Here is a 14,617-nt window from a genome sequence, read left to right on the forward strand (position 1 = left end):
CTCCTCTTTCTGCTGATGTAACAAAAGGCATTGTGCTTGCTCAGGATAATTGGGTTGAAATAACATATGAAGAAAGAGGTTCCTAAGTCAATATTAAAACCTCAGGAACATGCAAAGTTTTGGCATAAACAGAAGGTGGGGTTTTTCCCTCCTTTTTTGGAAGAAAAAAATTCCCTACTAATTGGCAACAGCTTGGTGCAATTGTCAGAAATATAGTGTGTTCTATTGCCTGAACAGTCAATGCCTGGCTGCCTCCCATGACCTGTCCTCACACCATCCCCAACACACAACTCACATACATTTATTGCTAATTCTTCTTGAAAATTTAGCTTATAACTGCTTGAGTAACCTCCATACCCTCTTCTTTCTTTGCTGTTTTAAAAGCTGCCTTCTCTGTGCTCTCATAGCTTAGCATTTTTCTAAACCAGCCCAATGGCTAGGCTGTGAGCAATTGAGATTGACAGCAGTGGTCTTGTCTCATTGGTTTTTGCATGCTGCACCTTGTCTAGTCATCAACAACAAGCCTTATCTTATTCTTCCTGCCCTTCATGCCTTATCTGATGGCACACGTTATGGCTTTGAAAATATTCGTTCTGTTTCAAAGATGACCATCCTAAATCACAGCAGTAAATTGCATTATTAACCAAGCTTTTGTCACATCGAGTTTAACTATATGTCCATAGATGTGGTCATAAAACAAAATCCATTCCCTAGTATTATAATAGAGGGAAACACCAGAGCAGCTCTTTGTAGGGCTTGCCACTAGGATATTATTTACTGGTACTGGGGAGAATAAATGTGAAGGACCAATGTGGTGTAATAATTAGAAAAATAATATGAAGATATACATGTGGTGTAAAATAGATTTTTCTCCTGATTATGTATTTATATATACAATATTTCTTGTATATACACACACACACACACATATCTGTAAATTTATAAATAAGAGGGGTGAGCTTACATTTTAATTCTGACAAGATAAAAGAAAATTTAAGACATTTCATCCAAATCTGCCTCTCGCATAGTGAGTATAGTTGCTATACACCTGAAACGTTTGCAGAAAACCTCAGAACAATTGAAATGGGCCTTAAATTACTACCCTCTCATAATCACCTAATCCTTCTCCCCATCTCCCCTTCCCCAATCACAAAAATGACGTTCCTAAGTGTGTCGGATCTAGGTGTAATCAAACAGAATATGAACAGAGTAAAAGTTGTAATAAAAAGTTAGCTTTGTGTTCACAGATTGACTGAGTCGCTGCTGGAGAAGGTGCCTTCGTTAAACCTTTTAGAGTTTCTTTTTGCATATCTTCAACCACTTAGTCAGGTCCCAGTTGTGCCCGTGCCCTGCAAATCCTCAGTCCTCTTAGGGGATTGTTCTCCCTTGTCCACAGCTCCTCCTCTTCCAATCAAGGGTCTGACACTGCCCATTGACCACGTTTATTTTTCTGCCTTTTGGCCCTGGGAGCTTGTCTGCTGTAGGATAAAAGTGGAATTCTCTGCTGTCTGCAGGGCTTTCCCCAGGGAACAGAGCCTGAAACCCAAACTTATATAAAATCATATCCTGTTTGCAAACATCATATTCCCTTTGCTTCTCACTGATCTGGTCCTGTAAACCCCAGCACAGCTTGAGAGCCCATTCCTCATCTAAACAAATGCCATAAGCCCCTTTATACTTTTACAACCATGTCAAAAAATAATATTGCCTGCCAATAGTGATGTGATTGGAGTTGCCTCCTCTGAGCCATAAAAGAAGCGCAGAGTCTGTTATCAATTTCTCTAAGTGTATCAGGGGAATTATGGGTCGATTCAGTTCCAAGTTATAAATGACAACTCAAAAGCCGCAGAAGCGTTTGAAGCTGGGAGCTGATGACGACATTATCATAAAAGCCTGCTCGTCCTTGCTTTTGTGGGTTTTTCTGTGGCCTATCAAGTGAAGAGGGGGAAAATGAGGCTGAGAAATGACTTCAAGATTTCTTCACACAGCAGCAGGTCAGATGGCCAGGAAAATGATCACTATTTTTAGTGACATACCCTGAGGAGTGAGAACTGAAGTGATCCTGCACTGGCTCTTGTTTCCAGAGTCCCTTAATTATCTATTTTACTACACAATGACCAAGTCCTGGGATTTGGTCAAATGTTCTTTTCAACTGGTGCATTTTCTTGTAGTGCAATCACACAGGAATCAGAAATGAGTCATGCCATAATAACTGAACAAAATGAAAAGCAAACACAAAGGAATTCAGAAACCTTGACATTGTTGCTCGAAATGCAGTTCTGGAGAGTACATTTCACAGCACCTTAAATATCGTTGATCCACTGAGCTGCTTGACCAACACTAAATTACCATGTGCAATTTTAGGGGAAATTTTAATGAGAAGTAGAGATGTTCTGATTTCATAATGTCCCAGGTAGTGTCCTCAAAAGCCAGTTAACCCATCAGTATTCTGTAGGTATATATCAAACCCCTCTAGAATGAAGTTATATATTCTAAGGAACTGGAGTTTACTTTAACAATTGGGGATCACTGAGTATTTCAGAATGGAAACCAACAGGTCCCTCTTAAGTAATTTGAGACAGAACCATGCCTTAAGACAAAAGCCATTTCGGTAATTTCCAAAATCTCTAGGGTGCTCCCATGCTGCCAAGTTGGGGCCCTCTGGGATCATACTGGGGATCTTTTGTATAGCTGATCTGTCTGGGATTGTCCTGGAGGTGAAAATTTAGACTGGCTTAAATCCAGAGGATCCAGGGTTTCTCCTAGGACTTGTACAAAAACCAAAAATCTGAGAGGGCAAGAAGGCTTTTGAAAGGCTAAGAAAACTATTTCATTCCTATAAACAAAAATACTGAGTCAAACTAGGTCACAAGAGCATCAGCAAGTGCAAACTTGCACACACACACACACACATATTCACACCCACCCTGACCTACATAAGCATCACATCTCTCCAACCTTCTCCAGCACTGATGGAGTCAAACTAACAATGCAGGCCTCCTTCTTTTGCCTCTGCTGGCCTACCCCAGACTTATCCACCACCACTGCTGCCACCATCCAGGTGAGGTCAGCTCTAGGGACATTACTAAGGACTTACTCTGTGACCCACACTGCGCATTATGTTTGATATACTGGTCCAGAGGAAGCAGCCAATATTCACTCCTTGGTCATTTTGAAGAGTTTACTAAAGCAGTTCTAGGTAAGAAATAAGAAGTCAATTTGGGTTTAGAGCAGTTGAGCAGAGGAACTTCGCATTGAAGGGATAGTGAATTAAAAGCACATCCCAGGTCAGATTTGGGAGGTGAGTCCTAGGGAGATGGCCTCAGTTCAGTCCTGAGTCATACATTAAATATACAGATGCTCTTTGACTTATGACGGAGTCCCAATAAACCCATTGTAATTTGAAAATGTCCTAAGTCAAAAAAGAATTTAATACACCTAACCCACCAAACATCATGGGTTAGCCTAGCCTACCTTATTCATGCCAAACACTTACATTAGCCTACAGTTTGGCAAAAGCATCTACACAAAGCCTATTTTATAATAAAGTGTTAAACATCTCATGTAGTTTATTGAATACTGTACTGAAAGTGAAAAATAGAATGGCTGTATATTCAAAGTATGGTTTTTACTGAATGTGTAACACTTTTGCACCATCATAAAATCAAAAAATCATAAATTGAACCACCATAACTCTGGGATCATCTATACTTCTAAATGAGTGGGGTTTGATGACCACCACCCTTTTAATAGCTTTGGTTTCCTCCACATCACTGTTCCCATTAAGTAGTCATTAGGTTTGTTTCATTTTTTGCCCCATTTACAGGTAGGCAGCCATTCTCATAAAACAGCCATTTGAGATGTTAGACAATAAGCACAAAGCCAGTGAAACCCATTTTAAAAGTCAACTTATCCTCTGCTCTCCAGAATGATTTTGCAAGCTCCCAGCTCCACAGGAGGTTGGCTAAAAATGAGCAAGGATTAATGCGGGATGATGACTGTCCCACGCTGGTGGTCAAAAAGCAAAAGTCACTGGTGAGCTGTCACAAAGGGGTTATACCACATCAGCCACACTGCTGCACTGCTGACCCAGAGGGAGTGGGGGGAAGCTGAGGCTAGTTTGTTAAAGATGAAAGTGTCTAGAAAGCTCTTTTGGAACTCCTCGACAAGGATGTGTACATCACCCCCAAACTTGCAGCTTTTTACCCTTTACTGTGTGACTTCAGGAAAACAACTTAGCTTCTCCCAGCCTTCACTTTCTCATTTGCAAAATGGTGTTAATAACAATGACTGTTTCACCAGGTTGTTTTGGAACTTAGTTGTTTGTTGGCAGACTGTAAAGTCCTCACAGAGGCAAATGGATATAGCTACCATTCTGTTTTCCAGAGTAAGCAGAATCACAAGCAAAGGAACAAAAAAGGCTACAACTCACTAATCTGGCATCATCAAAATGATAGAATAAACTGAAAATATTCGAGATTTCTTTGCATCAAATTTAGTTCTCACAAAACAATTGTTTAAAACGTGATATACATTTGACTAGTTTTGTTCTTTCCCTTCAACATCGAGTCAATTGACTTAAATACATTAGTCTTTGAAAACTTCACCTAGAATTATGTTGTTCTAACATAACACTTAGTTCTACAGGATGATGGTTTGTTACTGGTAAGGGTTAACTTTGAATAGATTTCAGGTTATAGGATATGTTCTAATCATCTACAAAAATGTAGACATTTTTCTTCATGTGTTGCTGTGTTCTAACAAATTTGTCCTTGAAATATGGTCTAAATATGTTGAGTCAAAAGGCTTCCTTAATTATTGAAGACAAAAACGTCCCCAAGGGGTTCACAAACAAAATGTCCCATAATGCAAAGCACTTTGTGAAGTTTATGCCATTTTCACCAGAAATATAATGTATGTGCGTACTCAATGTGATTCTATTGAAAATGGAATTCTGCTGCAAATCTGTGTTAAACTCTCTTACAGCACGTTTTCTCCAGCTCTATAAAGGCCTAGCAAAGCTGGCTTCACGAGTGTGTGACCTGTGCAGTGACACGGGAACTTACAGTTAGAAGGGCCTTGCTCTTGGTTTAATTCTGTATTGCCACCATCTTGAAATTCTTAAGAATTTTTTTTAACAAGGGCTGCCATATTTTTACTTGGCACTTAGCTCTGCAAATTATGTAGGCAGTTCTGAAGTCTAGCATAACTTTTACTGAGAAACAACCTTAAACATAACTGAAGAGATAAATCAAAAAAGATTTTATTTTTGTAATTTTATGTTATTTAAAGGCAGTAAACCAACTTGTACTTACCCCAAGTCCACCGCAAGGTAATGAGGAAAAAAACTTTTGAGAGTCATCACCTATACAGTAAGAAGACATAAAAAATATAGGTAAAGGGGGTTATATAGTTTTTAAAATGTTGGTGTTTATTAACACATAATAATATGTCACGTGGTATTTATCATTTGATGCAAAAATTAATAAAACTTCAGACCAATTATTCAACACAGTTAATTTTCAGAATATCATTGTTCTGCCTATCTGTATACACAAATAAGAACTAAAAGCAAATCAATATAAATATTATTGCATGTAGAGTCTATTGCCCCACATGAATAAACGCATGCTCATGAGATTTGGGTCACAAGATTTTTTTTAAGTTGGCCTACATGTCTATATTATACATTACAATTTTTTAAATTTATGGTAACCAATTCAGCTATTCACTGAGTATATTCATTTAGTGGGATGTTTTGAGCTACAAGGTTTATGCCATCATATACGGTCATTTTTAAAATATTTCAAATATTAAAATATCTTCTCAAATGTACAGACTTATTTTTAATTTCTACTTAAGACATAACTAAGTATAGCTGGTTATAAGTAGCTATATCAACTTTAAGATAGAGCTAAAGCCAAGTACACCATAAGCCACTTCTAACATCCACAATTTTTTAAACGGTACACTATGAAAAATAATCCCATTTGGGGATCTATATAACATCAATATCAATATAAAATATCTTCTTTAAAAATATATGCCCAAAACTGAATTGTGAATATCTCTTAGAACTGGTGTTTCATGGGATTTTTAGTAATTATTTTGTTTACCTGTACTTTTATTTTCTACATTATCTACTACACGAATAGAGAAAAACAGTAGTAACTGCTACTAAATCTTTAACATTAAAATCTGTCTGTGGAGTAATCACGGGGAAAGGCAGTGAACATTTCTATTTCCTAGTCAAATGGTCCTGAAGGGACTCTGGCATGTCACTCAGCAGTTCAGTGGTAGAACCAGGTACAAATTTCCAATTCACCTATCCCATTAATTTGTTCTATTGATGGTCAATGAAATGAGAAATTAAAATTGAAAACAGGTTTGTAGTAGAATTCATATGCCATGTCAGTAAAAGTCTAAATAGCTTTTATTGTCACAGAAGAGAGTTTGTTTTGAAAACAATAAATCATATGAGTTGGTTTTTTAAATGCAACTACTGAAAGATGGAAAATGATAAAGAAAATGTATGTGCAAATGAAGCCATCTAGTTATAAAGAGAGATCTTTATTTTAACAAAAAGATGAGAAATCAACAGAATTAAAAATAGAAATAAAAATCATAAAATAATATTAAAACTGCAATATTGGTACCAGTAAAAGGCACATCAAAATTTCTGAGGAGAAGTAAAGTTTTCTTATGTTGTTGTTCCTAACAAAAATATAACTGTATCCTTGAATATTTGGCAAGAGTATATTCATATATCACCTGTGAAATTAAAATATATATGTACATTTTAGTGTCTGAATTCTTCATAGTCAACAAACAGGAATGAAGATAATATTATAACATAGTTAATTTTTTTTTTTTTTTTTTTTTGAGACGGAGTCTCGCTCTGTTGCTCAGGCTAGAGTGCAGTGGTGCGATCTCGGCTCACTGCAACCTCCACCTAACGGGTTCAAGCAATTCTTCTGCCTCAGCCTCCCGTTAGCTGGGACTACAGGTGCGTGTCACCACACCTGGCTAATTTTTGTATTTTTAGTAGAGACAGGGTTTCACCATGTTTGCCAGGCTGGTCTCCATCTCCTGACCTCGTGATTCTCCTGTCTCGGTCTCCCAAAGTGCTGGGATTAGAGGCATGAGCTACTGTGCCCAGCCAATAAATTAATTTTTAAGAGTTATTTTAAAAAATTATTAACCCCCAAGAGAATTAGCAAAATAAGTATCTTACTTAGGAGAGTTCTATTTAATACTATTATTTAATACCTACTTAGGAGATTGTTTACATAATACAAAACAGGCATATAATTGATACTTTAAATTTAGAAATAGGCAAGAAAATTTTATTTCACCAAACTGACTGGATGTATTTTTAATTATATTGTCTTATCAATGCACTAAAATTTGGCTAGCCGCAAGATTATGAAACTGGTCATAAGAGCAACAGGAATATTAATGCTAAGGAAAACCTTGCACCAGAAATAATTGGAGAGAATGTCTTTTCAATGTAACCTTACAGGGTCTAGAGTATTTAAAGAGATAAATGATGTTCATTTTCAAATCCAATTATGTTATCTTCTATAGATGTCTTTCAAGATACAAAGACTGATAGGTCTGGTCATACTGAACTTTTATTTAAACCCTTCCTCCTAACTCTAGAACACAACTATCAAGGGAAATAGCATTAATTTAACTCAGAAAAGACATCTCCCATCTGTGTTTGGGAGGAACTGGGGGATGTAGTAAAATATATGGAAGTGAAAGGAAGGGATAAAAAGAGAGAAAACATCTTGACAATTATGAATTTCTATACATTCACACATGGCAGCTTCAATCCAGTCTTCCAGATACAAACAAACAAACAAACAACAACAACAATAAAAAAAGCCAGAAGAATCCAAATTTCACAAAAAGCAAAAAAGTATTAAAAGTTAACCTTTAAAAAGAACAGAATTACTGACTTTGAACTGAGATTGAGAAAAATTAGCTAAACGTTTGGATACGCTAGGGAAAGAGAAGTAGTTTTGAAGTGTTGATACGGTTGAATTTAGTGCTCTACCTGAAGGCCTGATAGAATGAAACATCCCTGTTTCTGTGTACTTATGTAGCCCACACACAATATTGAAATTGTTGCAATGATCACAGAAGCGTATATGAAACTCCACACATGTATAGAATGCTAACTCTAAGATTATCAACTGTAGGAATATTATTTCACATCAAATGTTCAAAATTAATGAGATAAATGGCTAATTTATTTAGATTAAAATTTTAAACTTTGAATCATAGGTACTTGCTGCTTTCATCACATACATACATGAAAAGAACCTTTGTCCAAGTTAAAATTATAAATGGAATTTCATTTTAAAATCATCAAATTTAAAAATGATATGCACATCAAATATTTTACAAAAAATAGGTCTGTTCAAAAGAGTCAAATTTTTTAAAAAAAACATCGCCATGTTTATAAATAAAAGTTTGATGTTGCAAAAGTTTAAACTTCGTTTATCTTATAAATATGTCTTTTCTCTTAAAATGTGGAACAATGGTTGTTTAGGAGTACCTTTCAAATATCAAGTGTGTGTTTATATTCACAATTTGATCAATCCCAGCCTGTTCCAACAAAGTTGGAAGGTTGATTTATACTTTAGGACCAGAGATTTTTAAAAAGTGGGGGAGGTTTTCTACTTGTTTTTTCTTAACTCAATTAAAAAATAATGACATGGACACAGTCTCCTATGTTTAAATGCTTGAGTATTATGACCTCATAAAATCATGACAATTAAAATGTCTGGTTTACTTCATCTTTTTGGTTAGTTGAGCAGGATTATTGATTCATGTTAAAATAAGAAAAATTATTATACAATATTTGCAGCAAAAGAGGTATTTTATGGAAAGTATCTACATGTACAGAGACTGGTTTCTAAAATAGAAAGAAAAAAATGAGCATATATGTTTAGATTGATTTATTTGTATTCATATTAATATATAATGTTAATTTGATAGTATACTTTTTTTAATCATCAAATATTAGCAATGTACTTCCTAAAAATTGGATAATCTTTATGAATTCCCCTTTGGTCTTACTTCTCCCCAAGCTACTGCTACCTATACTGTTACACGCATGTGTGGGCATATTTATGCTCACTCATATGCCTGCACTTCACAAACTTAGAGATGCTTGCCACTTGTTTAAAAAGGTATATTGTAAGTGTTATAATGAGTAACTGTTAATTCTTCCTTACAATTGCTTTCCAAGACACCTACCTACTATATGTTATCTACTTGCTTTCAAATTGTTGAGGACCAGTTAACATAAAACAATTTTGAAATAACATTGAATTAGGTGAAAGAGTTCAATAACTTAGAGCTGACGCAATACATTTATTTGAAGGAAAAACTCCTAAAATGTCTTTTTTAGTTAAAACATTTAAAACATGATCCTGTCAGCATCTATTGCCAATGTTAGATAGTTATTCACTTATAAAAAGTTAATAAAACAATATTATCATTTCAGCTAAAATAAGGTTTGTCACTGATTTTTCTTCCAGAAACCTGTAGTTTCTATCACTCATATAAAGCTTATATAAAGTTCTGCAACATAAATTTTATTTTAAAATCTGATGATAAAATTTCAAAAAATCATACATTAACAAAAAACTGTTTATTAGTTTTCTAGTTTTGCATTGAATGTATTATTTAATTCCAAAGGTAAGGCAATAAATAGATTTGCAATCTTGCTATAAAATGTAGTGTGATGGGTATAGTAGTATTGAGTTTTCACTTAATACAAGTTGTACTATTTCCTTTGTTTCTTAAGGTCATAGAACAAAGAACTAAAAGATACAAAAAAAAAATGGGAATGGTGAAAAGAAATTTGCATAAAGCATGTGTGAATCATTTCTACTTTAAGTTTGAAAACATAATAAACAAATTCAGCAATGTAGTTTTTTCTATATGCAGAAACACATTGGACAAATGTTATTCAAATGAAGGTTAATTTTAAAGTAAACATCATGGAACCTACATTGTCATTTTCTAATGCAGGATTTTCTTAATCTACAATGGCTTCTATTGCAAATGACTCATTCCACGGAGCAAAGCTGTTGGAAAAACTGATTTTTTGTTGCACTACTTGCCAAGTATTTCGAACTGACACCAGCATTGACTAATGATAGTGCTGGAATGTGCTGTTCCCGGTACAGAGGAGGCCCGTACAGACCTAGGAGTATCCTGGGGTCCAGCTTCTGTCCGTCCAGGGGGTTGGTGCCATACAACAGTGAGTGATGTTCAGAATGAACAAGCTGTATTTCCTCCAGGCTGGCTTTTCGACCTTGAATTCGCTGAAAGAAAATAGCAGAAGCCAACAGTACTCCACTGACAACATTTAGAAGAAAATGAGACCCCAAGTCACATTTAAGATGATTAATAATGGGCTGAATTCCATCATGTAGGAATGTGACACTGACTTGCTTAGTAAAGTACCATAATAATATTTGAAAAATGAGTGTATGGAAGGTTCAGATCCAACAGATTGCTTATACCTAAATGGGCAACTGACATAAAGTATATTCTTATTTGGCATGGAAGGGAAAGCTATAACACAGAAATTAATAGTTAACTCTTTTGTAAAGTATCAGCTTAAAAACCAACAGGGGCTACTATTCAGCTGATAACTAAATTTATTACAATCTTATTTTACACTTACCCAAAGAAGTTGTTAGAACACATTCCTTATTCCTTCTTGAAGGACATAAATAAATACCATTTCATTTTAATGAACTTGATGATCACAGATAGGCTAATCACTTCCCATGTGTGAGCCTCACAGTAGTATTAGTTTAAACCAATGTTCCTCAAACTGTGTCCCATGGGATCAATAACAGGTCAATATCTGCTTATTAATGGCCTGTAGTGAGGTCAGTACAGAAATTCAGATCAATATTTAGAAACTTTTATGGCAATTTGACAGTATTTTTATGTCTTTTGAATCTACTATAATCTTGTATCTCTTCAATTTTTATTTCATTTTTGCCATATTTCATTTTTAACATTTTTTATGAGTATTAGTCTCTGACAGATTGGAAATTAAACGAAAACAAAACCTGCTGTTTAATCAGACACTGTTTGAGACACTCTAGACTCCATCAATTTTTTCCAAACAGGCTAGGCAGAGACTTTCACTCCATCTAACAAATTACAGCCCTTCAACACAGGCAAAACTGTTCATTAGGTCAAACCTCAATTATCCAATATGCAAAGTGTTCTTTCTCACTACATTCCCCAGTTGGCACATCTGTGAGCCTGATAAATATTGTGCTGGTGCATGAAGTTAACTAGCCTTAACTTTTGGAAATGGCTGTGCTTTCTAGTATTACAGAGACAGTATTAATATTTCACTTAAAAATATATATAACCACAAGGCAGCTGTAAGTTAATATTTAAGTACAGAACAACAGTGAAATTCAAGGAGAATCTGTTCAGGGAATGCTTTCCTTTCATGTTACTGACCAAGGAACCACCAGGTAACCTGGAAACATCAGGTGACAACACCTCTCTCAGGACGAGGACAATTCCACATTCAGTTTCCCTAGTTTAAGGTGATGCAGCTACTGCCAGACTCTTCAATGTTAATGTGTGGTTCACTGAAGGGGCAGGCCAGGAACACTTCAATATCTGACAATTCCTCAGCATTTACTGGGCAGGAGGCAGAGCTGTGCTTGTCATTGAAAATAAATGATCAGGTCACAGTGAGGGAGGATTGGTGGGGGTCTGCAGGGGTAACAGGAAGGGAGTGATTAAAGCAAAATCTCATTAACACTGCCTTTACATGCTGAATAAACTCATGAATACTTATGGAACTTTCTTTGTATATCATTGAAGTTCTCTGTTTTTGATGCTATCATTCAGCATTGTCTAACCCAATTCAAATTACTAGAAAACTAAAAATATGATTTAGAGAAATTATTCCAGGTGAGTAAGATCAGAATTCTGATGCTGAAGACTAAGAAAAATTTAATGATGGCCTTCTGGTCAGCCATCTTTCTGATTGATAAGAAAATATCTTGCTGGGAAACATTCAATATGGGAAAGTTTATGGAAGACCAGAACAACCAAAGAAGTAGGATGACATGTAAAGAGACAAAATAAGCATGAGAAAATTCGAAGGCAACATTAAACAGAAACGTTTTAACTGTGAGATTTCAGGGGGTGGAGAATCCCTCAAGATAAATAATGGTAAGTCCATGGTTTGAGTCATCTAAAATTGGACTGAGCAGGGCATTGGAAAACAGAATGTGGCAACCAATCCGAGTCTGGCAGAATAATGAACACCATGAAATAAGAGGGCTTCGAGCTCTTCTTTCTATGGATCTTTGAAATCCATAGCCACTACGATCATATATGCTGATACAGTGAAACATCAGTATCTTAAACAATGTCAGTTCTGCATCTAATGATCAGACCCATGTTTTGATGACTATCATAAACTTTCATTGATTTTTTCCCCTTTCTTCATGTCTATAAAGATTCTCTTCATCTATAAATTACATTTTTACCTCTGGTATAACATTAAATACCATTAAGTATATCTTGATGTGTTCATACACTAGTCATGTAAATTTGCATACCATGCACTCTATGCTTGTCCAACACCTTTTCTTATTCTCCCACAATCCCACTGACTCTAGCTGAATGCTCAATCACACATTTGAGCACTAATCTGCTAACAGGATTCACTGTAATTGACAGTAGCTGAAGTGCTAGTAAGTCATAAGAACAGCGGTTTCCAATCTTTTTGCCACCAGAGACCAGTTTTGTGGAAGACAAAAAAGTGGGGCAGATGGCTTCGGGATGATTCAAGCACATTACATTTATTGTGCACTTTATTTCTATTATTATTACATTTTGATATGTAATGAAATAATTATACAACTCACCATAATGTAGAATCAGTGGGAGCCCTAAGCTTGCTTTCCTGCAACTAGATGGTCCCATCTGGGGGTGATAGGAGACAGTGACAGATCATCAGACATTTGATCCTCATAAGGAGCGCTCAACCTAGATCTCTCACATGCGCAGTTCACAATAGTGTTAGCGCTCCTATGAGAATCTAATGCCGCTGCTGACCTCAGATGGTGATGCAAGCAACAGGGAGCAGCTGAAAATACAGATGAAGCTTCACCCACTCACCTGCCAGTCACCTCCTGCTGTGCAGCCTGGTTCCTTACAGGCCATGGACCAGTAGTGGTCCGTGGCCCAGGGTTTGGGGACCCCGATAAGATGAAACCTGCTGAATCGGTCATCCCCTTGTGTAAGATCAGTCAACTAACAGTAAAGACAGCACATTTGGCCCAGCTGTCTAGCATTGACTTATTCTAACAGTTTTCTCCGCTAGCTATACTCCAGGCCCCATCCTTGTCATTAAAATGTACCACTATTCCTAAGTTTTCACTTTGATTTATCTTTTTCTCCTTCTCCTTATTCTTTCTTTTGACCCTAGGCAACTATTTTACACTGGCTCTTATTATTATTATTATAAATATTTTTAAAAAAAATTTCACTAAATATAAGGAAGTACTTATTCTTGGCAATCACCTTCTGCTTCTTTGGTTGCTAGAGAACAGCCCACAAACATAGTGAACATGTTTCTACAGAAAGAGAGCAGTGGAAACTAATTCAGTACCAAAAAAAAAAAAAAAAATGTTTCTACCTGCAGATAGGATCTGGAAAAAGCATGTTTTGAAATTCGTATCTCACAGAGACACTGCTAGGAGAACTTGGTGGATGATTAAGCTGAAAATTCTGAAAGAGCAACAGCTTTCTTTATTCCTTAACACACAGGATCTCCTGGAGTAATTCCGTTTTGCCTCACTTGTATAAATGCCTTAAATTTGTCACATTCAACTTTTCCTTTCATATTGAAATCTTCACCAGTTCCCATTTTCTGGTATTACCATCAGTAATTTAGTATTTTATTTGTGTAGGCTTAAATATAGATATTCCCACTTAATCACTTCTCATATTTTCTACTTCATGCGTACCCTTTATTCTTTCATTTCTCTCTCTCAATGCTCTCTTGAGTTAAAGGTCAATAGCATAATGAGTCAAAAAATAGGCTAAAGTGTTTTGATAATCTTAATTTACGGAGTACTGATTTCTATTCTCGGAGATACTTGGTCTGAAGGATATCTACGTAAAGTTATCTATGATAGTCTGCCCAAAAAGATTTTTAAGAATTCTGAACATATTGGGGCACTCAATGCAAGTAAGGAATTGATTTCATCTGGGGATTTCTCACTTGGAGTCAATACAGGTCTTAAATGCCTTACCAACACAGGCCTAGGAATGAAACCTCATAGCTTTTGTCACCTTCTTAATAAAGAAATTTGTGATGTAGGACTGTGTTCATTGTTACCTTATCATTCCCTGTGACGTGCACTTAGTTTCTTCCCTGAGAGTCAGAAAAGGAGCTACGTTCACTGAGCATTTACTCTGTGCTTAGGAATGTGATCATGTTTAGTTCAGAACCCTAAACAGTCTATATTCAGGTTGGGAATTTGACCAAAGTCATTTAAAATGACCATATCATTGAGTCTCACGACACACTGTGGTT

At 35.9% G+C, this 14,617-nt stretch overlaps 1 protein-coding gene across 5 annotated transcripts in view; it reads right to left on the reverse strand.

The window, feature by feature from the left end:
- HDAC9 (histone deacetylase 9) overlaps positions 1-14,617 on the reverse strand; it is a 911,013-nt gene that overhangs the window by 218,380 nt on the left and 678,016 nt on the right. For all 5 annotated transcript variants that reach the window (XM_054496835.2, XM_063667493.1, XM_063667495.1 and 2 more), the window contains 2 exons: positions 10,226-10,346; positions 5,316-5,365 (listed from right to left, as the gene is read on the reverse strand). In XM_054496835.2, coding sequence (XP_054352810.1) covers positions 5,316-5,365; positions 10,226-10,346 — 171 coding nt within the window. The remainder of the gene's footprint in view (positions 1-5,315; positions 5,366-10,225; positions 10,347-14,617) is intronic.

This window comes from Pongo pygmaeus, chromosome 6 (genome assembly GCF_028885625.2).
Source record: "Pongo pygmaeus isolate AG05252 chromosome 6, NHGRI_mPonPyg2-v2.0_pri, whole genome shotgun sequence".
Classification (NCBI taxonomy): domain Eukaryota; kingdom Metazoa; phylum Chordata; class Mammalia; order Primates; family Hominidae; genus Pongo; species Pongo pygmaeus.